Source organism: Tenrec ecaudatus, chromosome 9 (assembly GCF_050624435.1).
Source record: "Tenrec ecaudatus isolate mTenEca1 chromosome 9, mTenEca1.hap1, whole genome shotgun sequence".
In the NCBI taxonomy this organism is placed as follows: domain Eukaryota; kingdom Metazoa; phylum Chordata; class Mammalia; order Afrosoricida; family Tenrecidae; genus Tenrec; species Tenrec ecaudatus.
The window spans coordinates 31,252,098-31,275,671 of record NC_134538.1 but is presented as its reverse complement, the minus strand read 5'-3'; the positions used below and the strand labels follow the sequence as shown (position 1 = coordinate 31,275,671).

General features: G+C 50.2%; 1 protein-coding gene across 1 annotated transcript; it reads right to left on the bottom strand.

Annotated features, from left to right (window-relative positions):
• Positions 1-3,799: 3,799 nt before the first annotated feature.
• LOC142456732 (arpin-like) lies at positions 3,800-15,122 on the bottom strand. Its single transcript, XM_075557966.1, has 6 exons — positions 14,871-15,122; positions 13,287-13,362; positions 10,443-10,575; positions 6,561-6,767; positions 5,799-5,962; positions 3,800-4,526 (listed from the first exon to the last, which is right to left on the bottom strand). Exons 1-6 carry the CDS (start codon positions 15,116-15,118, stop codon positions 4,518-4,520), a joined length of 837 nt encoding a protein of 278 aa, XP_075414081.1. The 5' UTR covers positions 15,119-15,122; the 3' UTR covers positions 3,800-4,517.
• Between the last annotated feature and the right edge of the window lie 8,452 nt (positions 15,123-23,574).

Here is a 23,574-nt window from a genome sequence, read left to right as displayed (position 1 = left end):
GGAGCACAGTTGAATCCGTCATCTGGGGTGCCCTGGAACAGGATTTTATCCCCTGCCTGTTTCCCTGACCGAGATGTGCATCTAATAATGCTCCACCCATTAGCTGGGCCTGCCTGATACCTGAGCCAGTGCTAAACAAGGCGAGAAGTCAAAGGTCATGACCTCACCATCTTCGTGGGAGCCTGAGGCTGAGTTTGGTAGCACTGGCTCTTCTACCAGAGTCAGAAAGTTTCCTGGACACCCACACAGCCTGAGCCATAGCAGCTCCCCACTTCCTAGTGCCAGGATAGGGCTCTGCCTCAGTGGCCATACCTGCTAAGCCTAGAACCCTACTTCTTACCCCCAAGCTTTCCCTTCCCAGGGAGTGCTGGTTTCGACTCCCAATACTTCCTAGAATTACAGAAACTATGGCTTTCCCCACCCCCACCCTCCAGTACCTCCATTCACCCAGAATCTGGGCATCTTGCTCCCCAAGTCCTGTTGATTCAAATCATTTCTTCTTCCCACCTCTACTGCCACTGCTGTAGAACCAACCACTGGAGCCCTCGCCAGGTTCCCTGCAGTCACGTGAAACATACCACCCTCTACAGTAAGGATGGCAAACCTTTGTCTGTCAAGGGCCAGTTGGATATTCATAACCTGGTTTGCAAGCCACACTAGTCAAACATTGTATGAGCTCATCCCTAATATGATGGCTGGAGTTGCTTTCTTTTGGTGAAGCGTGATGGGCTTTATCTGGCCCGTGGGCCTGACATTCCCCGCCTCTGCTCTATGGGATCATTTGTTAAGGCCCAATCTTGAACATGCTTAAGGTGCCCTGCCCACCTCCAACACATCCAACTCTATTCATTCTCCACGCTCCTGCCACAGTCGCTGTTTCTTCTCGGTCGCGTGCGGTGTTGCCACAGACTCCCAAGGCTAGTCCTCGGTAGGTGGGATGGTCACCTGCCCACAGAACTTGCCATACCCTTTGGCCACAGTGCTTTGAGCAACAGGATGCCCCCACTAGTGCCTCTGCTCAGGCTTCCCAGTCCTCCTCTCACTCAACCCTCTCCCTGACCACTCCCACAATCAAGGTCCCAGCCTCGGGGCAGCTCTAAGACACCAGTGAGGTGGCTACGACAACCATTGAGGTGAGAGACTGCGAGGCAAAGAGAGGAGAGGCTTACTTCTCAATGACCTATGACTTCAAGTTGTCCCCGAGGCCCGACCTGTGCTGACCCTGTCCCTACCAGAATGACGCACTGCCCTGTCCTCTGTCATCCTCAGCCTTCTTCCCATGCTTGAGCCCATTGTGGTAGCCACCGTGTCAGTCCGACTCCTGGAAGGCCTTGCTCGCTTTCGCTGCCCCTCCACTTCGCCAAGCATCGTGTCCGTCTCCAGGGACTTGTCTCTTCTGACAACATGTCCAAAGGATGCACGGCAAAGTTTCGCCATCCTCGCCTCTAAGGAGCACTCTGGCCGTACTTCTTCCAAGACAGACACGTTTGTCCTTTTGATAGACTGCGGTATCTTCGGTATTCCTTTCCAGCACAATTCAAACATGTAGATTATTTTTCGATCTTCCTTATTCAGTGTCCAACTCTCACATGCCCATGAAGCATTTAGAAATGCCACGGCTTGGGTCAGGCGCACCTTAGTCCTCGAAGTAACATTTTTGCTTTTCAACACTCTAAAGATGTCTCGGGGGAGCAAAGTTACGCAGAAGAATGCATCATTTTGATCTCTTGACTTCCAGGCGGCCAGCTAACGTATGAATCCTAAGCCTCATGGCCATTAAGTTGAGCCGAGTCATAAATAGGTTGGAGGACAAACAAATGTTTGAACTATGACAGTGAACCCTGGACATACAATATTAATTATTCACCTATTGATAACAACAGAGGTGGGCCCGCTGGGAAAGATTAGCTGTCAAGGTTCTGAGCAAGCCCCCTGCAGTCTGGGATGACAACCCTGTTTCATAGAACTCTGTGCCCTCCACTCTTCAGTAGGAGAGCACAGGGAAGGAGCAGAAGTCTTGCCTCACTGTGTTAGTCCAGGTAGACTAAAGAAACAAATTCATAGACACTCATTTGTGTGTAAGAGAGAGCTTTATATCAAAGAGCAATCGCACATTAAGAAAACATCCCAGCCCAGTCCAAATCAAGTCCATAAGTCCAATATTAGCCCATATGTCCAATACCAATCTATAAATTCCTCTTCAGATTCACAAAACACAACCAATGATGCCTAATGCAGGACTCATAGGCCAGTGGGTGGCAAGTCTTATGGATCCAGTGGCGGTGGAAGCATCTCAGCACTAGCAGGGGTCTCCACGTGCCTCCTCCAGCTCCAGGGCTCTAGCCTAACTCCATGTGTCTTGTCATCAGGAATACAGAGAGTGAGTTTCTCCTGCCTCCAGTGAGCTATTTATCTCCATCGCACAGGCTGAACTCCACCCCTTAGCAAGTTGACAGATTATGTAACCGCCACATTCACACAACTCTAGATTTGAGTTCTGGCTCTGTTGCTTAGTAGCTGAGTGACTTTGGCTCGGCTGCTCAATCTCTCTGAAGCCTCGTTCTTCCTCTGTAATATACACACAGAAGCCGAAAGGTGTGATCATTAATATTGGCATTGCCGCCAAATGGCCTGGGTTTGAAGTCCTCTCCTACATATGCAGGGCCTTCAGAAAGTTTGTGGGAAAAGTGTATTCGCTTTCCATTCCATTTCCCCCCCCAGCTTTTTTGAAGCCCTTCATATTGGTTATGAAGCTGCTGAGCTTCAGTTTCATATGAGAAAAATTGAGCTAATAATCATAGGTACTCCTGGAATTGCTGTGGAAATTACAAATAAGATCGTGCCAGTTCCCAGCACAGTGCCAGCACACGGGGGCACTCACAGAGGGCGGCTGGAGCTATTATCACAGAAAGCATCTGGCATGGTCGCCCAGGTGGAATCTAATTGATGCTGATTCAAGGAAATCACAGGTGTGTCAATTCAGACTACGTTCCATAAGGTTTTCAATGACTAATTCTTCAGAAGTAAATTTCCAGGCCAGTCTTCCAAGTAGCCTTGCAGTAGTCTTGAATGTTCAACCTTTCAGTTAGCAGCCAAGTGTGTGATCTGTTTGTGCCACACAGGGACTCCTTGACACATTGAGCTTCCGAAACTGAATCCCTATGGGAGCAGACAGTCTTATCGTTCTCCCTTGGAGCGGCTGGTGGGTTTGAACCACTGACTTTGCTGTTAGCAGTCGGCAGTGCCACTAGGGCTCCTTCTTGATATATTAACCAAGTCCAACCCAACCACTGCTATCAATTTGATTCCAACGTCCGAGACTATGGATCCTCACATCAAGCACTCACCATTACCCAGCCCAGTCCGACGCACAGTGACCTATGGGGCAGGGTGGAGCTTCCAGGCTGTAACGCTGTACGGGAGTAGAAAGCCTTCATCTTTCTCCTGAGGAGCAGTTTTGTCACTACTGACCTTGGAGTTAGCAGCCCAAAGCATAACCCACTAGGGAACCCCGACTCCTTGTCATCTTAATTCACCATCGTTGTGAGCTCACCGCCACCCCCTGTCTTTCCTCAAGTCAAGCAAGGTCCATCTACGTGCCCCCCAGTCCTTACTCCTCCTTAGGACATGTACACTTAACTCCCTCTCGCTCCTCGGATCTGCATTTGGGTACACTAGCCAGCAAGGCAAAGTTCAAGAACAACGAGAAATGGGAGTCCTTCCAATCGGGACGCTACTCAGCTGGAACACTGTTTACGTGACAAGAACTCAGCACGCTGGAAGAATTCTTTTCTGAAAATTTACTTGTTTATTAAAAAGTTCCCAAGGTACAAAACAACAACAGAAGTGTTTTCAAAAACGCAGCCTGGCAGAGTGAGTCTGAGAGATGGGGAGTGAGAGTGCACACTGTTGGCCTCGCAGAGAACAGCATTCACCAAGAACCAGCCCAGGAAGGAAGCAGCAGACAGGAAACTCAGAGGGGGCACAGGATCAGTGGATGGAAGCAGGGACAGGGACAAGGAGGCTGGGAGCAGGAGAGCAGAGGCTGCAATGCAGAGTGTGGGGCTTGGGACGGTGTGGGTGTGTGGAAAGAAAGCAGGAAGAATCGCAGGCACAGAGAAAAGTGCCCCCTGGAAACTTCCCCCTCCATTCTGACCAATGGATGCTCCCCAACTCTGCACCAAGACCAAGCCAGTTCATCTCAGACTGCCCCAGACTTGTCTACCACCTGTCTCTCAAAATAAGTTCCAGATCATGGGCCAGGATGGAAAAGGTCTAAGAAGACTAGATTCTCACCCAGGGAGGGTCCTTCCCTGAGCCACTGTATGCCCCCACCCCCACGAGAGGAGCTTATCCAAAGGGTGTTCCAAGATGGGGGTAGGAAGGATCAGGTAAGGCTGATTCAGGTGGATTGCTCTTTGTCTTCAGCTCCAGAGTGGAAGTGGGTGGAAGAACCTCTCAACAGCGCCACAGCAGGTTCTGGTGGGGCCCTGGAGCCCTGCTGTCCTCCATGAACTTCAGGCATCCTGGGGAAACCCAAGGGGGCAGAGACACAAAGAGAGAGCTCTTAGTAAAAGCATGTTAGTGAGTCTTTGGGTAAACAGCTTCTCTTCCTTAGGCTCGCCCTGGAGCCAGGCCGGCAGCTCTCAGTGATTTTGCAGTCCAGATCCCCCGTCCCAAGACAAAAGAGAATCCAGACTCTCGATTCTATCTGGCCTTGCTTTCTCTGTCACCCCCAAATAAATAAATAGATAGATAGATAGATAAAAAGCATCTTTATCACCTAGATAAATGGCTCATTTTCCTGTTGGGAAACATTTTTGTTTTTACTGTTCAAATTGGGGCCTTTGATAGCGATTCAAATCTTTGAGTGAAATACAGTTTAGGAAAACAACCCAACTGTGAAGAGCCTGCAGCCTGATGCTAAACCAGGAGGCTGACCCAGGGGGAAAAACTAGTGAGGAGCAACCCAGTCACTTCCCAGCTACTTCAAACAAGAAGCCAATCACTCATGCGCCTGCACCACGGCCCGGCCTGACCCGGCCCGGCTAATGCAATCACTTGCAGTGGAAATGCTTGAGAGATTTACTGGCCTTTGCAGGCTCTCCTCAGTACCCCTTTCTTCCAATCCTCCTGGTTTCCTTACATCTTTGGGGCATACATGCAGACAGACCCAGCTCGGAAAGGTTCCAGGTCAAACTGTCTCCCCTGCGACATCTATTTTTGGGGCTGCAACCTGCCTTTCCTGTTCTTATGTTAATGAGAAAATCCAACGTAGGGTGGATCCTAAACCCAATCACTTCTGAGTTACGAAAGTAGCCACAGCGGCACTCATGCAAAGACATGCCAAGGGACACGGACAGCGGTCAATGGACGTTGCGCACTAAGAGATTCACAGAAGGGTCTACCTGCCAGGCCCGGTTTGGATGCAGAGCCTCCAAAGGGGAGCACATTCACATCTGCTCTTGAAGCCATTCGCGGATGGGGCTTCTGTTCGGGCAGCACCAGATACTGAGACGGAGGGTGTGCCCCCGGAACCTTGTAGGAATGTTTCTGGTGCGTGGATGTAGGGTGCCCTGGAGTCCATTGTGACTCAGCAACGCCACAAGCAGCGGAACGGGGACACTGCCCGTCCAGGTCCCCCTCACCGTGGCTGTCAGGCTTGGGCTCACCCCTCAGAATTCCATGAGGAGCTTATCACGACCGATAAACGAGCTGCTGTCCTCCCCTCGTCCCACAACACTACCCGAAGAGAGGAGCACTCCAAGGCCAGGTCCACAGCCGTCTCCCGGACCTACCCACTCCTCGTCCTCTGCGCCGTCTCCCTGCTCGCGGGCCTCCGCAGTGGCCCCTTCTGAAGACTTCTGGGCCATGATGTTGTCTGTCCAGGAAGTGCCTGTCTTTCCATCCCCAGCAAAATTACATCTGGTCACGGTTCCTGCCTCCAGTTTGGCTAATGACTCTGAAAGAAGAAGAGAAGCTGAATGGCCTTCTGCCTTGCGTGGGAAACACTGCGGGGAAGGGGAGGGCTTCGTCTGGGGTGGGGGGTCCTGTGGGACTCGATTCAGCCTTTGTCCTCTGTACTGTCTCAGCCAGGGTGTGGTGAGGGAGTCTCTGAGTGGTTCTCAGCCTTCCTAATGCCGCGACCCTTTTGTACAGTTCATGTTGTGGGGACCCCCCTAACCAGAAAATTATTTTCATTGCTACTTCATATCTGTCATTTTGCTACTGTTATAAATTGGACAACCCCTGTGAAAGGGTCATTTGAACCCCAAAGGGGTCACGACCCACAGGTTGAGAACCACTGCACTAGATTACTAGGCTATAAGGCTGCTCACAAGAACCATGGGCTTGGACAACACTCTGGAATCCAGGGCATCCAGGCCAAGACCCCAAAGGCATGTGTCCAGGAATTTTAAAATAAATATCAAGTGACTTGGGGCCCACCGAGACTGGACTAGCCAGTGGCCATGAGCTCCGAGGAAAGGCTCAGGAAGGGGACCAGGAGTCCTCAACTCCCACACAAGAAGTTATGTCAGCAGGAAGGCTGTACTGCTCACCCAGGAAGGGGCCATCTCCCCGCGTTTTCAGCCGTAACCCGGCCCCCAGCTCGAGCTCCATCACTTCCATCTGTGCCTCGGGCATCCAGAAGGCCACGGTCTGGTCTGGGGTGAGGCTCGCCGTCAGTGCCAGCAGCTCTGGCTTATTGACCAGCTCCTTCAGCGCCTCAGGGGTGAGCCTGTCCGTGTCCCCCTTGGCTTCTACCTCTGCAGATAGACAGCATTGGATGGGTTATTATCGATTCACTTACAGAAACAAAAACACACACTCACTGCCATCGAATTAAGCTTGGCTCAAAGCTACCCTGCAGGACAGGGGAGACCTGCTCCTGTGGCTTCCTGGGGCTGTGAATCTTACAAGAGCAGAAAGCCTCAGTTTTCTCCTTCGGAGTGACTGGTGGGTTTGAACTGCTGGACTTGTGGTTAAGTAGCCCAAGGCATAATCCACTATGTCACCAAGACTCCTGAAGTTCTTACAAAGGGCTTATGTTTATCTTTTCTTTCTTCTTTTTTTCCCCTTTACGTTTCTTTTGATTTCTGTTCCTGAGAATATGAGGGTAAGTCAAAAAACATGGCTAGAAAGTCATAGAAAATGTTCTTCAAGAGAAACATCAAATCGCGAAGCTACCGTTTTCTCAGTATGTCGTCCACACTTAGGTCCACCCTCTTCGGAAGGTGGCGCTTCCATCTCCCAGACATTCTGCATTCTCTGATTTACACCAGGGCAAAATGGCAGCTTTGGCCTTCTTGGGGTCTCAAATCATTCTTCTTTGAAATATCCTTTTGAGTTTGGGAAACAAAAGGACGCCTGAAGGGGCCAGACCAGGGGTAGGGCCATGGGTAGATGGGGTAAGGCACCCCAATGAGATTTTCACAAGCCATTCTGCTACCCTCAAAGACGGAGCAGCTGCACGGCTGATGGGTAAAATTACCCCTTGGTCCAACTTCCTTGGCCTTTTCCTCACCACTGTGGTTTTCAATTTTCTGAAATCCTCCTCAAAATAAGTTCCGCAATCACCAGGTCTGAGAAAATCTACCAATATGACCTCTTTGGAATCCAAAAATTTCGGCACTAGAACTTCTCAGCTGATCTCTCTGCCTTCATTTCACTGGCCCCGCAGCTCCCTCAGAAGCCACCGTTTTGATTGGCGCACGCCGCTCGCTCGGGACTGGACTGGCAGCGGCAAGGCTCGTCCTCAGGAGCTTCAGCTTTGTTGGAAAGATCAGCCCTTCGAGCCAGCCCATCTTCATGCAGTGCTTTTAGAAACCGTTCAACCCAAAGCTTGATCACTTACCACTGAAAACGCCGAGCCAGTGAGAGCTCAACTCCAAGAGCTACCTTAACAATGGTCATCCCATAGTCTTCGACCAGTGTCTGCTCTTCGGACGCTGTTTCTTCATTCACCGGGTTGACTGTCTTCCCTCTTGGGGTTCATTTCGTAAATTTTTCCAGCATTCCTCAAAATTCTTGGTGCTTCTAAAAACTATTGTTTTACGTAGGACAGCCTATCTATGTTACGAAGCTTCGGTGATTTTAGAAGATGTTCATCTAAGTTTTGCTAAAAATCTTATATTAGCCCTGACCTCAAAATGGTTTTTCCTGACATAGAAGTATGCCTTTTGCTGAAGGTACCTCACGAAACTAAGACGATATTACTACGAGAACTTATCTGCCACCAGTCATCAGTCATTGCTCGTATGAACTGGAACCCCAACCAGCAATTCAGTGACATTGATTACATTCTTCAAGTTGTGGCGCCATGCCCGGCCTCCTTTTCCCCAAGTGTCCCTTCTGCATCACCATAAACTCACTGCCCGCCCCCATGCTTCTTGTCTAATCCACAAGAGTAGCTGTTGTCAATTTAATACCCTATAGATCAGCAGTTCTCAACTTGTGGGTCGCGACCCCCTGAGGGTCGAATGACCCTTTCACAGGGGTATCCCAATTATAACAGTAGCAAAATTACATTTTTCCATAATTATGAAGTAGCAATGAAAATATGGCTGGAGGTCACCTCAACATGAGGAACTGTATGAAAGGGTCATGGCAGTAGGAAGGTTGAGAACCACTGATCTAGATTGATCTTGACTGATCAGACTGCTCAAAACAGTCTTCACTAAAAAACTTTCGGGGATACCTATGTTTGGTTTCAGGTTTCAAGATGATCTCAGGGCCCTGGGCTCAGGGGTTCATCTAGCCTCCATGGCTCCAGAAAGTCTGGAGTCCCTGAGAATTTGAACTTCTGATCCATATAATCCCTGTTTAGATCAGGATTCCTGTAGTGTCTTTGAGGAATCAGCTGTTCGGTAATGGTCGCTGTGCACGCTCCAGTTCTGGTCTCATGGCAAAGGGGGCAGTTGTTCATGGAGTTAGCCAGCTACCCCTTCCATTCCTCCTCCTATGCCCGACTCTCCTCCTCCCTCTGCTACTCCCACAGAGCGTCTTTTGTGACTGAGTGCTCTAGATGCCTTGCCTCAGTCACCCCTCACAGACTGCACAGCAGGCCTGTGGGTACTCATGAATCTGAGCTTAGAGAAAATTACTTCATTGCCCTGCGCCTGAAAAGGAGGGAGAAAATGTGCCTGTTTGACAGGACTGACAGCAGCTGTAAACGAAATGAGGCCTGTAAAGCATGTGTCAGCACAGTATCTTCCTGACCAGTAAATCTCAGTGAGGGTTACTCCATCTTTAAGATTCCCATGTTACAGATGAGAAAACCTGTGCTCAGAGAAGTTAAGTTACTGCTCTAAGATCACACACCGAGTCAGTCTCCAAACTCACTACAGAATTCTGCCTTCCCCCTGAAACCATGGAGGCCAGGCAGGGATCTCTCCAGATCCTGAGTCTTACTGCTTTGGGGAGAGGTAGGGAGGATCTGCTGAAGCAGGAACAAACTTTAGTGGTCTCCAGATGCTCTACGGATCCCCTCTTACTGGAAGCTTCTCCTGACTTACATGGTTACAAGGGCGGAAGAACCCCAAAGCAGCAGGTCAGGCAGCAGGCTGCTGGCTCGCAGGGTTTTGGGGGTTGTTGTTATTGTTAGGTGTTCTCGAGCCGGCTCCGACTCACAGTGACCTTATGTACCATAGAACGGAACGCGGCCCCGTCCTGGACCAGCCTCACAATAGCTGCTAAGGTTGAGCCCATTGTTGCTGCCACTGTGTTAATTCATCTCACTGAGGGTCTTCTTTTTCACTGACACCACTTTACCAAGCACGATACTCTCCTCTTGGGGCTATTGTCTCCTCATAACATGTCCAAAGTACACAAGATAAAAGTCTAGACATCGTCCCTTCTACAGAGCATCCTGGTTTTACTTCTTTCAAGACAATTTGATTTGTTCTTCTGGAAGTCCATGGTATAGTCAATATGTTTGCCAATGCCATAATTCAAAATGGAAGCTAACAAATCCCAAAATCGGCAAGTCAGATGAAAGGCTGCTGGCTCAAGTCCCCAGACCAGGAGGTCAGAGGATGACAAATCAGATACAGGATCAAGAAAGGGTAGGCTTTGCCAAAACATTTACAGCTGTTGGATGCAGGCCATTCCCACAAGGGAATAAATGCCTCTTCCAATGGATTGACCACTCACATCAGATCACAAAATGGAGACTGTTTACTTAGTGTTTATCAAACCACTAAGAAGCATGACCTAAACAGATGGACACAACCAGTTAAGAGTCCAGAGCCAGGTCATGGGTGGTCTTGTAGCCTGTAGGAGAAGATGGAAGGGAAATAGAAAGCTAGACAGGACCCTGGTCCCAAGGTAGCTTCAAGGCTAACCATCCTGGGAAGATATTATCTAGGGGCTGAGAGGTTCAGGGGCCAAGGAAGAACGCCCTGTGGGAGGGCCCTGAGGGAGAAGGGTGGAAGGATACCTACTGTACGATGACATGAGGAAGCCCGTGTTCACCTTCTTTGTAGCGCTGAAGTTGGGTTCAAGTTCATTTCCCTTGGGGTCAAATTTGCGGCGGTGGATGCTGCTGGGCTGGACATACAACACGTAGTAGCGTTCCTGTGGTCCGGCAGAGAGAGAATGAGGAGGCTGCCATCACTGTGCTCACCTCAACACACAACGCCCCTGGGCTCTGGGCGTGGCCCTCCTCAACCTCACCTTAACCCTCAAGTCCCACCTCAGCTCTAAAAAATATTCAAGCTGGGCTGATGTCCCCCATTCAAATATTCATTCATTTATTCATTCATGTGTTCAGTAGAGCACACAATGAGCCCTGGTGGTGTAGTGGGTTGCATGTTGGGCTGCTGACCACAAGGTCAGCGGTTCGAAATCACCAGCCACTCTATAGGAGAAAGTGGAGGCTTTCTACTCCTGGAAGCAGTTACACTCTCTGAAACTCACAGGGGGCAGTTTTACTCTGTCCTACAGGCCTGGTATGAGTCAGAATCTACTAGATGGCTGCGAGTTGAGGTTTAGAGGTCCATAGTAGGGTGGGCACAAGGCCTGCACATGACCAGGATAGAAAGTACATGCAAAAATCCATGAGCCAAGCACAAAGCATGAAGCACCCCGAACACCATAAAGCAGAAGTGGATACAGCCAACGTGTCATGGGAAAGGTACTGAGAAAGACCTTGGGCCCAGTGGCCCCTCTGCCTCTTCCAACAGATTCATGACCTGGAACAAATCACTCCCAGCCTCCCAAGCTCCAGGATCCTCTGCGAGCCAGGGGTGAAGTGATGGCTACCCTTAGGAATGCTGCAAGGCTTCAATGGGATCCTGGGGAGGAGCAAGCACGGTGTTAAGCGGGAAGCGAACCCTAGCTGCTATTTGCCGGCTAGTCTAACAAGAAAAGGCCAACGCATGATGCCAGCAGACTGATGAAGAGATGCCCACTTCCTGGGAGAGCTGAGGAAGGTGAAGTCTCAGAGAGCAGAGAGACCTGCAAGTGCAGAGGTAAGGGACTAGAATAGATATTAAACACAAGACAGGTACACAGAAATCTAGAGTCCCACCTACAGTGGAGCGCCTTGAGCCACTTGGCCAAGACCTGGGGAAGCCGAGGCTAGGAAGGCAAGCGTGATCAGTTGGAGGCAGATCCCCAGTTGGCATTGGGAGCTTATCTGGTAAATAAGAAGGAATCCTTCGGAGCAGCAAAGACCCCAGAGGGTCTCTCAGGAAACAAGTTGGCAACAGGGCAGGAATGAGCTTTGGAGCGAGGGGCAGTCAGAAGGGGTAGGTCGGAGAGCCCATCACGACGGACTGGCGTTCCTGAGGATCTAGCCGAGGTGAGTGGATATGGATGAGGGAGGTCAGGAATGGCCAAGGGAGGAGCTCGACCTGACTGGACATTGCTTTTTTAGCTCTAGCTTCACCAAGAAACTTGGAGGAAGCAAGTTTGGAGCGGGCTGAGGAGAGCACCCTGCCTGCCTGGGCACAAGTCAGCCCTAGCAGAAGTTCAGCCTCAGCATGGGCGTGCACATGGACTCTCCTGAGAAGGTTGGCTCAGGACTCCAGATTGGCTTGGCCAGGAAGGGCGAAGCAAAGCATTTCTTGGCATCAAAGTAGTGGGGGGCTGGGAGGGGGGGGCGTTCTCATGGGGTAGAGAGAAAGGCTCTGGGTAGCACCATTGGCCACCTTGACAGGGTGCTACTATCAACGAGTCACCTTGTCAACATATCCGGGCCATGCCATGGGGTGGCGCGGACACTCAGAACAAGCAGCATCCGCTGGAGGCAGCCGTTCAGTTGGCGCTCTGGGTTGGGATTCTATTTGGCAGACAGGCAGGGATCCTTTGGCGCAGCAACGAGCGACAGCAAAGAGATGGCTGTGTAAGATGTCACCTTGGACATGAGAGAGAGCAACAGTGGCAGGGGCTCCAAGGAGATGGGAAGTCACTAACTGTCAACAACGGAGAGGTCACATGAAGCGTGGAAATAAAAGCCCAGAAAACAGCAGCCCTCTCCCATAGTCCCTGCCACCAATGTGCACCCAGTGGAGATCCAGGTCCACACAGGTGACCTGCTTTGTAAACGCCCAACATTCTTAGATGCCCAGTCGCAAACAGCAATGAAAAAAGATGAGTCGGTGCCAAGAGCCGCCCTGCTTCTATAGAGCTGCAAACAACAAACGTAGCGGTACATTTATGATAACCCACTCCCAAGGGCTGGCATGCGCACAACTGCCCAGGATCAGAGCTGGTACCCAGGAGGGGTGAGGTCGTTGGTTGCCCTCTCTGACCTTGCCTGCTACTTTGAGGCAGTGGGAAGTACCAGGCCAGAGGGAAGGGATCTGGGCCCTAGACTCTAAGAACAAAGAGCCAGCCACCCATCCTGCCTTCCTCCCCTCCTCTACTCCATGCCCAGCAAGGCTCCTGGCCCCATTCCTTTCATAAGTCACCCCTGCAGGCCCTCCTCAGGGCATCCACAAGCTGAGTCCTGAAGCATCCACCTCACCCCTTCCTGCTTTCAGGCTCCCAATCTCAGCCCAATCACACTATCTGGGTCCAGGGCCTGGTCTGTTTTCTGAGCTACGACCCGGGCCTTTCCTCCTGGCCACACACTGCCCAGCATGGCCTGAATGGATCCCTTCCCATCTTCAGCCACATTTGGTTGGTGTTGGTATTGGGACACATCTCCCAACAACCCGTGCACCACTCAGTGAAGAAGCTGCATCCCTCCCCAGTCCTCGACACTGGCAGAGCCTGGAGCAGGGAGTGACTTCTGGAAGGACTAAAGCCAGCGCCGAGCTGCCACCCCAGAAGCAGCGCACCTTCCTGCCGTGGGTATCCAAGATGCTGTGCCGTGACACATCCACCAGCTCTCCCTCCAGCAGGACCCCGTTGCCCCTGAGACAAGAGGAAGAGAAGGGATGGGTCAGCTCTGCCAGAAAATAGCCCCCTTCCAGTGTGATGGCCCAAGATCCGCGAAGCAAGATCCTGACCTGTGGGGGTGGGGGGATGGGGGGCGGTGGGAGGGGTGGATTTTATTATCCCAGAGTGGGTGTGCAAGTGAGGGCACTACCAGAGGGCAGTGCTGTTGAGACCAAGCAATGGGCCCCCCTGCAGAGCCCAGAACTCAGTCTTACATACAATAGGCAGAGAACACATTCAGCACTCCCCACTGCTCCTCAGGTGACAAAGACCGTGGGCACGAAGGGTTTTTGTAAACTATCAAAATGTTTACTACATATAAAGGATGTTGCCTTTTTATTAACCGAAAAACAATTTTGGGCGGGGGGGGGTGTTTCTAAAGGGCTATCTATGATCATCCCTTCTCATTGACTTTAAAGCCGTGCATATATTTCTGTTGTCATTCACATCACATAGGGGACGACCTAATGACTCAGGGCCATCAAGTTTGACCCCTAGTGACCCTCTGGAACAGGACAGAACTGCCCCCTGTGGGTTTCCCAGACTGTCAATGTCTTCAGGAGTGGAAAGCCTCAACTTTCCCCTGAGCAGTCGGTGGTTTTGAACTCTGACCTTGGGTTAGCAGCATACTACGCCAGCAGTGCTCCTCAACAACCTAACACGGAAGTGGTTGGTGGAGCTGGAGAAACGGGGATGCGGGGACTTAGGATTTTCCTGACCAGACTGAGATGGCAGGGTGGCCTGTGAGATCAGCTGAACCCCAGGTTTTCTGGTTCCACTCTGCATAAAATCAGAACCGGAGGCTCCCTCTTTGGGAATGCAGAAATGGGAGAGAGGCTGACAAGGTGTGTGGGGTGGGGGGAGGAAATCACGATTGGAAAACAACTCTTATTTTGTCACAACCACCACATACAAAACAGGAGGTAGCATTTGGGTTTCAGGCAGTCTTGGTGGCACAATGGTTAAGGCACTTGGCTGCTAAAAGAAAACAGGGGCCCACCGGCTGTTCCAAAGGAAAAGGCTGGGCAGCCTGCTTCCTGAAGACTGACAGCGTCAGGACGCACGGGGCGGTTCTACTCCGTGCTCCCAGGTCGCTGTGCGCGGGATCGGCTCCCGGCAGGGGTGTGAGTGGCGTGTCAGTTTGACTGGAAGGGCTCCTTTGCTTTTAGGATCTGGATATCCGCCGGGGCGGGCTCTCCTGCACCCAACTCTGCCCTGGACTCGCCAACTCCCACCGGCACCCCAAGGGCGCGGTCCTTTCTAGAGGGGGTGGGCACCCGTGCAAAGGCCCGCGCTGGAGGAGGGACAGAGGTCGGGACAGGTCCGAGCCCGCGGGCAAGCCGGCCTGTGGCCCTGCGCATCTTTGTCTCAGGGGGTGCAGCTCGGGCTGCGGGGCGCGGGCCCGAGAGGGCAATCTGGGCACCCCAATCTTCCCTTCCTCCGTGCCACCCGCAGCCTGGGGAGTTGGTGGCGGCGGGGCCTACCCCTGGTGGGCGCCAGAGTCCCAGGCGGCGGGCAGCCGCGCGCTCCGCACCGCCTTGTGCCGGAGGGCGCCGTCCTGGTAGATGCGGCTCATGGCCGCGCCGGGAGGCCCGAGGCGCGAGCCGGCTCCCGGGAGCAGAGGCGCGGGGCGGAGAGTGGCGGAGACGCGCCGGGCCGGGGCTGCGGGTCCGGGAAGGGCGCGGCTCCGCTCGGGCGCGCCCGGGCGGGATTTAAAGGAGCCGAGCCCCATTCCCTCCGGCCCGGCGCGCTGGGAGCGGGCTTCCTGCGCGACGCCCATCGCGGGTTAGGGACCTGCGTCCGCGGGCTCAGGGTACTTTCCCTCCTTCCCTGCGAGGGGAGGGAGGCCCTTGTCCCAACACATGCACAAAGGAGATATGTAGGAGGATGGGTTTGGGGGGAGCAGGAATGGGGAAGAGGGGGACAGCCCTCAGGAATGACGCTATGCCGACCTGTGCCCTCTCGTGGTCCCACAGTGGCTGAGGAAGGGGCTCCAGAGCTCTGGGACAAATAACTCTGAGCCTGGGAACCTGAGCAAGGATTGGATGCAGCTGTGTGCGCTTGGACGGACTCCTCAACCTCTCTGCGCCCACGCTCCTTCTTCTGTAAAAGGGGGTTGGATGAGTTTACCACTGCCCATCCCTTCCTGTGCTGGCACAGTGGCCCTCAGGTTGAGGCAGAGAGAAGGCAGAATCTTTTTTCAAACCTGTCCTGGGAGTGAGCACAGGAGTGTGTGGGGCTATTCAGGGAGACCTTGTTCTGGCCGAAGGGCTCTTTCAAAGGGAGGTAGCCAGACAGTGTGAGAGCGCTGTGTGCCCTCCCCCTCTCACCTCAGGGTTTCCGTGGGCCCCAGACAACAGCCATCCTCCCCCTCCCCCCAAATAAATATCCTTGTAGTTAGACAAAGATCTTGGTGTCTTATTGACAATGTGGAGGCATTTGCGTAGATCAGAACATTGGGACATGGGTAACATTGTAAAGCACTGTCATTCCAGAACATCTATTGTGCTCATGTGGAACCTGTAGCCAGGGACAGTTGTTGGACCAGAACAAGGGGAGACCGTGTGATTTCAATTCACCAAAGAAAGGTCAAGACATTGGGAGGTTTGATGAGATAGTGAATATACAACAGATGATTTGCTCTGTAAACCTTCACCTACTTCACACTGAAAAGTTCAATTAAAAAGAAAACCAGGAAAGGTGTATGCCAGGGGTGTACATTTCACCATACTCACTCTGTTTGCTGAAGAGATAGCATGTGAAGCTAGACCATGTGCAGAAGACTATGGCATCGGGATTGGAGGAAGACTCACTAGCAAGCTGTGATTTGAAGGTGACACAATCTTGTTGAAAGCAAAAAGGACTTGATGAAGATCAGAGAGGACAGCCTTCAATATGAATGATGTTTCAATTTAAAGAAAACAAGGAGCCCTGGGTGGCCTAATGGTTACAAGTTCGTCTGCTAACTGCAAGGTCAGTAGTTTGAAACCATCAGCCACTCCGCAGGAGAAAGATGGGGCTTTCTACTCCTGTACAGAGTTACAGTCTCAGAAGCCCACAGGGACTGCTCTACCCTGCCCTGTCGGGTTGCTATGAGTCAGCACCAACTGGAGTTGTGGTTGTTGTTGTAAAGAAAAGAAGATTCCTTCCTGGACCAATAAACAACATCATGATAAATGGAGAAGAGACTGAAGTTGTCCAGGATTGCATTTTCCTGGGATTCACAATCGAGGTCTGCGAAAGTCAGGAAACCCAATCACGTATTGCATTGGGGAAATCTGCTCCTCAAAGCATGAAAAAGCAAAAATGCCATGTTGAAGATTAAGGTGCGTCTGCCCTGTTAGATTTCTGGGTTGGTTTACCTTGGCTCTTCTCAACGCTGAAAGAATTCATGGGGCAGAAGCACTTTCATAATCCGAGTTACTTTTAGGAGGGAAAGGGGAGTTTCAGGTATTACAGTCTCAAAGGGTACCCACTATCTCTGGAAAGCATGCAAAGCTGAGAGGAGGTTGTGCAAGATTTCCCCACTGAAGAAGGCCACTTCCGGAGAGCGCTAAAACCCACGTGAAACCAGTGTCAGAAGCAGCGAGTGGAACCAGAGCGTGGTGCCAGCAGAGCAGAACCACCAAGAGACACACAGCTGGCCCTGCTGCTATCCCCTCCTACATTCCTTGAGGGGGCGTGGTTGTGGGTATTACCATGCCTGATGGCTAAGTTCATGGGCACCTGTGAGGTTGACCTGTGAAGGCTGACCTGCGCCTGCACCTAAGTAGGTGAGTGTAGTCTGCGCATGCTCCGTTTCAGGAGCATGCTATATTCAGGACTACGCGTGTGATGTATTATGTCCCAGGATCTGAGCAAGGTCCGCTTTGAATTGTCCCCTCGGACGTCTAATGTGAGCCTGATTCCTTTCCCACCCCTTTATTGTGGCATGACCAGCTAATTTTCGCTTAGGGTAGGCGTTTGGTGGAGTCAACCCCCTGATCCCTAATCTGGCGACCTGTCAGACCCATGCCATGCTCTTTTCCGTTGCCTTGGATGCCTTTGGAAGCTGGACAATGAATAATGCAGATCAAAGAAGAATTGATGCCTTTGAGCTCTGGCGCTGGTGAAGAATGATACTACGAACTCCCAGAAGAATAAACAAACCTCTGTTGGATGAGCACCAGCATGTCCTTAGCATTGGGGATGGTGAGACTTTGTTCCCATGTTTTGGATATTTGTAGCCATTTAATTTTTTGTTAACTTGAAGCTATTAATCAGGTCACAGCCTGATGCTGCTGCTTTGAGGGGGTAAGAAAGAGAGTGAGGCTCTTCTCTCTCTTCTCTCTGGCTCTTCGCTTCCTCCTGGCTGGGACTTCACTGAGTCTGCCTCCAAGAGTGACCCCATGTGAGCTGCTGACCTGGAGAACTGTCAGCGTCCTGTGACATATCCCCTGACCTTGGATCCATATGACTCAGCACCCACTGGCCTGTGAGCTCCCTGCTTCCCACTTCACTGCTGCAGCTCTGTGAGTCTGCAGAGGGCTTGGCTAGCATCAGACCCATGGACTTGAGTTGGACTGGGCTGGGGCGCCTTCTGGATATCAAGTTCCCTTTTATATGTAAATGAGCATCACTGGTTTTACTTCTCCTGCAAACCCAACCTAATACAGACACGTTCAGGAGAGGCCGATCTCTGGAGAAGGACATCAGGCTCGATAGAGTGGAGGCTCAGCGAAAAAGAGGAAGCGCCTCAATGAGATGGGTTGACGCCGTGGCTGCGACAATGGGCTCACACATAATGACAGTTGTGAGACTGGCACAGAACCTGGCAGTGCTTCGTTCCGCCGAAAGTCCAACAACATACATATGCATACGCATATGTCAGCAGAAAGAAAAAGGAACTTTCAGGTCAAAGAAATTATTTTGATATATACTATTCATCTTGATGCCAATAGTGATGAAATATAACTTTTAAATCTTTTAGTGTATGTTGTACATATTTGTTATGTGGAGATCTATGAAAATTATATGTCTGTAATATATGTATATAATTCATATAATTTTCTTCTATGTGTAGGCCAATGTGTATGTAACATAGAAGTTAAGTGCCCTGGGGTCAATTCCGGCTCTTAGAACCGCTATGTACAACAGACTGAAGCTCTGCCAGGCCCTGTGCCATCCTCACAATTGGCCTGTCATTTCTAGGCTTGGCCCCACTGTTGCAGCCCCTGTGTGTCCATCCAGCTCACTGACGATCTTCCTCTTTTTTTTTTTTTGGCTTCTCTTCTACTTTACCAAGCGCAATGTCCTTCTCCAGAGTCTGGTCTCTCCTGAGAACATGTCCAAAGTCCGTGAGACGAAGTCTTGCCATCCGCACTTCCAAGGGGCACTCTGGCTGTGCTTCTTTCAGACAGATCCGTCCGTCCTTCTGGCAGTTCCTGGTGTGGTCACTATTCTCTGCCAACACCATCTTCGAATGCAACCATTTGTTCTCGGGTTTTTCTTTCTCAAGGGAGACCCAGCTACTGTACCTCCTGGGTAAGTTAGCCCAACCCCTGGCTGACCTCTCTGCCTTCTCAGTAAAAGGCAGAGAAGGAGGAAACAGAAGAGTCCTGCAGGAGCCCTCAGGGCACAGCTAGTCCTTCCTGGGCCCTCCTGCCCCCAAACACTCCCAGGCTGATTCCCTGGCTATCTTGCCCTCCTCCTACCTTCCTTCTGTGTCATCTTCCCCTACACCGTGGCTCCAAATTTAAGCAGCCAGTTAAGACTGTTTAATTAAACTGAAAGAAGACTTAAATTCCATCCTTCAGTCTTACTGGCCACGTTTGGAAGGCTCAGTACGTACCAACAAACAGCCAGTCGTTACCGTATTGGACAGTGCAGATTCAGAAGCTGCCCATCACTGCAGGAAGTTCTGTAGGACAAACCAAAAACTCACTGCCACCGAGTTCATTCTGACCCACGGTGACTCCATAGCGCAGGATGGGCTTCTGAGAAGGTAACTTTACAGGAGTAGAAAGCCTCATCTCGCTCCTGCAGAGAGCTGGGTGGATTTGAAGGGGTGACCTTGTTTGCAGACCAACTCGCCACCAATGCTGGAAAGCACTACACTTGGGAAGACCAATCTCCTCTGGGTCGCAGGTTCTGCAACTTTGCTGCGTCAGCTCACTAGGTGGACCAGGCACCACCAAGGCAGAGAAATCTAAATGAACCAGGAAGCATTTAAAATAGAACTTTGTTAGATTTTTTTTGCATTTAACTTTGCAGTTTATGTTCTCGTAGGACACCTGGCAGAGCCATGACTAAGCGCTTGATGACTAACTTAAAGGTCAGTGGTTCAAACCCCCCAGCTGCTCTGTGAGGGAAGATGGGACAATCTGTTCCTGGTAAGTGGCAGCCTTGGAAACCCTCTGGGGGCAGTTCCACTCTGTCCTGTAGGGCCACTCTACACTGGAATCGGCTCAATGGCACAATTTAACTTTAAGCCAAACGCCCTGAGGTGTAACATCTGTCTGGAAACACAGCATGCAGGTATGTCCTGAGAGTAGCATTCGGCATTCATATTCAACAACGGAGTCCTCTTGTTCTGAATATGGAGTCATCACATTTCCCTTGAGACTTATTTTTAAGAAAGCAAATGTTTTGAGAATGAAGATGGCAACAGGTATACAAATGTGCTTGACACAAAGGATGGATGTATGGATTGTTATAAGCATTGCATGAGCCCCCAATAATAAAACAACAGCAACTTATTTTTGTTTTTGAAATTATTGTTGGCACAAATGGAATTTCGGCTACAAAAACGTAAGCTTTGGACCCCTCTGTGCCATGGGGAACTGACAGTGTGTTCACACGAGTATGTATGCTTTGTGACATTTTCAATGGTAAGTAGTTTTGCTGAAGTTGAGACCACTCTCTTTTCTTTGCCAAGAGGTCTCCTTTGCTTTATGTCAAGCGAGATAGTTAGTTTATTGTGCCAGCCTGGCCGATAAACACAAGTGAGATTAATTGAAGGGCAGAGAGATAAATGGCTTGGTGAGTCTCGCTTTTATTGTCTCTTGCTCTTTGATCATCTGACCAGCTGTGCTTGTTCTGTGTCTCAATTTACAGGCTACACTACCTGTGGGATGATGAGCCGGTGGACTGTGTCGCTTTAAATTGAGGTCCCTTTAAGACCACATGATTGGAATGCACATCTCTGGAGCTGAGGACTGATGGTTAGTGACAGTTGGGGACCTGCCTTGCTGTTTGTTGCCTGGGGATATATAGCCCAGCTCTCTCTACAGAGGACGAACTGGTGGCCCTCAAGACTTGAAGGACTGCCAGTGTCTCACAACTCTCTCACGGGAGTGAGTTGCACTGAGCCATTTGTACTGCTTTATAATTTCACTGTTCATTTCTTGTGTTATCTATCTATCTTTATAAATATATATATAAAATTACTAGCAATCTGGTTTTGTTTCTCTAGAGAACCCTGTGTAACACATCAAGTGACATTAGAGTGAGATTTGGGTGAAGGGACATTAAGAAGAGGAACATGTCATATGCAGTCCCTGGGTGGTGCAAATGATTAATGGTCTTTACTGCCAAAGGTTGGAGGTTTCACTCCATCTAGAGCCCCTCAGAAGAAAGGCCTGGCCATCTATTCCCCCTATGGAGCTTAGTTCTTCTCTGACACACATCAAAACCAACCCGGCAGCAGCTGACACAAGAAGGTTTCATTTGGGTTAGTGGGATATAAGGGCATTTTTGTGTCATGTCCATACATGGTTAGCTTGTTGCCAGCTGTGCTACAGTGGTAAGAATTCCAGGAATACTTGGCCACACTCTGTGCTGACTCATCTGATGCTGTGCCCCAAAGGAGTGAAGCTAGAGCTGGAAATATGCCCTAGAGCGAGTGCCTCCCTTACACTGGGCTATGTGGGCAGTGGAAAGGAGCCAGGCTTGAGACCACGGGGGCCATGGAGCTGGTATGCAGAACACTCCTCCTGGCCTCAGACATGAGAAATTCTTCATGCAGCTTTTGGCTCTCAATGACCCTGATCAAATCGAAGCTCTCTCAGGAATTGTCTCACTAAAGCTGTGCACGTGTGCGTAGCAGTGAAACAAAGAGGGAGTGCATTGGTGTGTGGAGTCGTAGGCTTTATGCATGAGATCACATCTTACCATATCTGACACATCTTGTCCTGACAAAGCCTGGTGGTTCCAGGAGAAATCGCATGCTCACTTGTGGGGAAATAGCCGGAAGGAAAATATAGATACATGCTTACATACACACGCACCAGAGAGCAGGGAGCCACAAAACAAAGGAGGCACTCAATAGAGAAAGCATAACATAAAACAAGATGCCAGAGTGAGGACTACACCCACCCATCATATTGCATCAATAAATGCAAAGGGAGTAAGCCTCGTTTTGAAAGAAAATCTATCCTATGCCTTTGTAGCAGACATGTCTTAATGCCACGTCAGAGCCTCTCAGCTTCACGTGTCTAGAGCCTTTGGCCACTTATCCTGTCCTAGCCTCTGCCGCAGCGTCCAGTGCGTTCCAACCCACAGCGACTCTATGAACAACAACGGGACACACTGCTCAGTCCTGGGCCAGCCTCACAACTGTTCTCTGAGACCATTGTTGCAGCCACTGGGTCAGCCCATCTTGGCCAGAGCCTTCCTCCTTTTTGCTGTCCCTTGGCTTTACCAAGCATGATGCCCTTCTCCAGAGACTGCCCTCCCCTGACATGTCCAGAGTATATGAACCTAAGTCTCACCATCCTTGCCTCTAAGGAGGATTCTGACTTCATCCAAGACACATTTGTTGGTTCTTTTGGCAGTCTGTGGTACGTTTTATTTTGTTTTACCTTTTTTGTTTTAATTTTTTAAATTAATTAAAAATCATTTTATCGGGGGCTTGTACAACTCATCACAATCCATCCATCCATCCATCCATTGTGTCAAGCACATTTATACATCTCTAGCCATCCTTATTCTAAAAACATTTGTTTTCTACTTGAGCCCTTGGTATCAGCTCCTTCCTCCCCACTCCCTTCCCACTCCCTCCTCCCTCATGAACCCTTGATAACTTGTAAATTATTATTATTTTGTCATGTCTTACATCCTCTGACATCTCCCTTCACCCACTTTTCTGTTGTCCATCCCCCAGGGAGGAAGTTATATGTAGATCCTTGTAATCAGTTCTCCCTTTCCACCCCATCCTCCCTCCACCTTCCTGGTATCGCCACTCTCACCACTGGTCCTGAAGGGATTATCTGTTCTGCATTCCATGTGTTTCCAGTTCTTATCTGTACCAGTGAATAGCTGGATTTGTAAGGTAGAATTGGGATCATGATAGTGTGTGTGTGTGTGTGTGTGTGTGTGTGTAATCATTAAAGAACTAGAGGAAAGATGTATGTTTCATCATTGCTACACTGCACCCTGACTAGCTCATTTCCTCCCTGAGACCCTTCTGTAAGGGGATGTCCAGTTGCCTACAGATGGGTCTTGGGTCCCAATCTGCACTCTGCCTCATTCACAATGATATGATGTTTTGTTCTTTGATGCCTGATATCTGATCCATACCTGAGCTAGATGGTCGCTTGTTTACCTTCAAGCCTTTAAGACCCCAGATGCTATATCTTTTGATAGCTGGGCACCATCAGCTTCCTTCACCACATTTGCTTATGCACCTGCTAGTCCATGGTACCTTCAATATTCTTCACCAGCACCATAAATCAAATGCATCAATTCTTCTTTGGTCTTCCTTATTCAATGTACAACTTGCATTAAGTGTGTATGAGGCAATTGAAAACACCCTGGCTTGGATAAGGAACACTTTAGTCCTCAAAGTAACATCCTTAAATTAAAAATTTTAAAAAAGTAACATCCTTGCTTTTCAATACTTGAAAGAGGTCTTGTGCAGCCAATTTACCTAATGCAATGTGTCGTTGGATCTCTTGACTGCTGCTTCCATATGTATTGATTGTGTGTCCAAGCAAGACAAAATCCCCGATAACTGACATTTTTCCTTCATTTGTCACGCTGTTACCTACAGGTCCAGTTGTGGAGATTTTGGTTTTCTTTACATTGAGTTGTAATCCACACTGAGAACTGTAGCCGTTGATCTTCACCAGCAAGTGCTTCCAGTCCTCCTCATTTCAGCAAGCCAGTGTGTGCCATCTGCATATCTCAGGTTGTTAGTGAGCCTTTCCT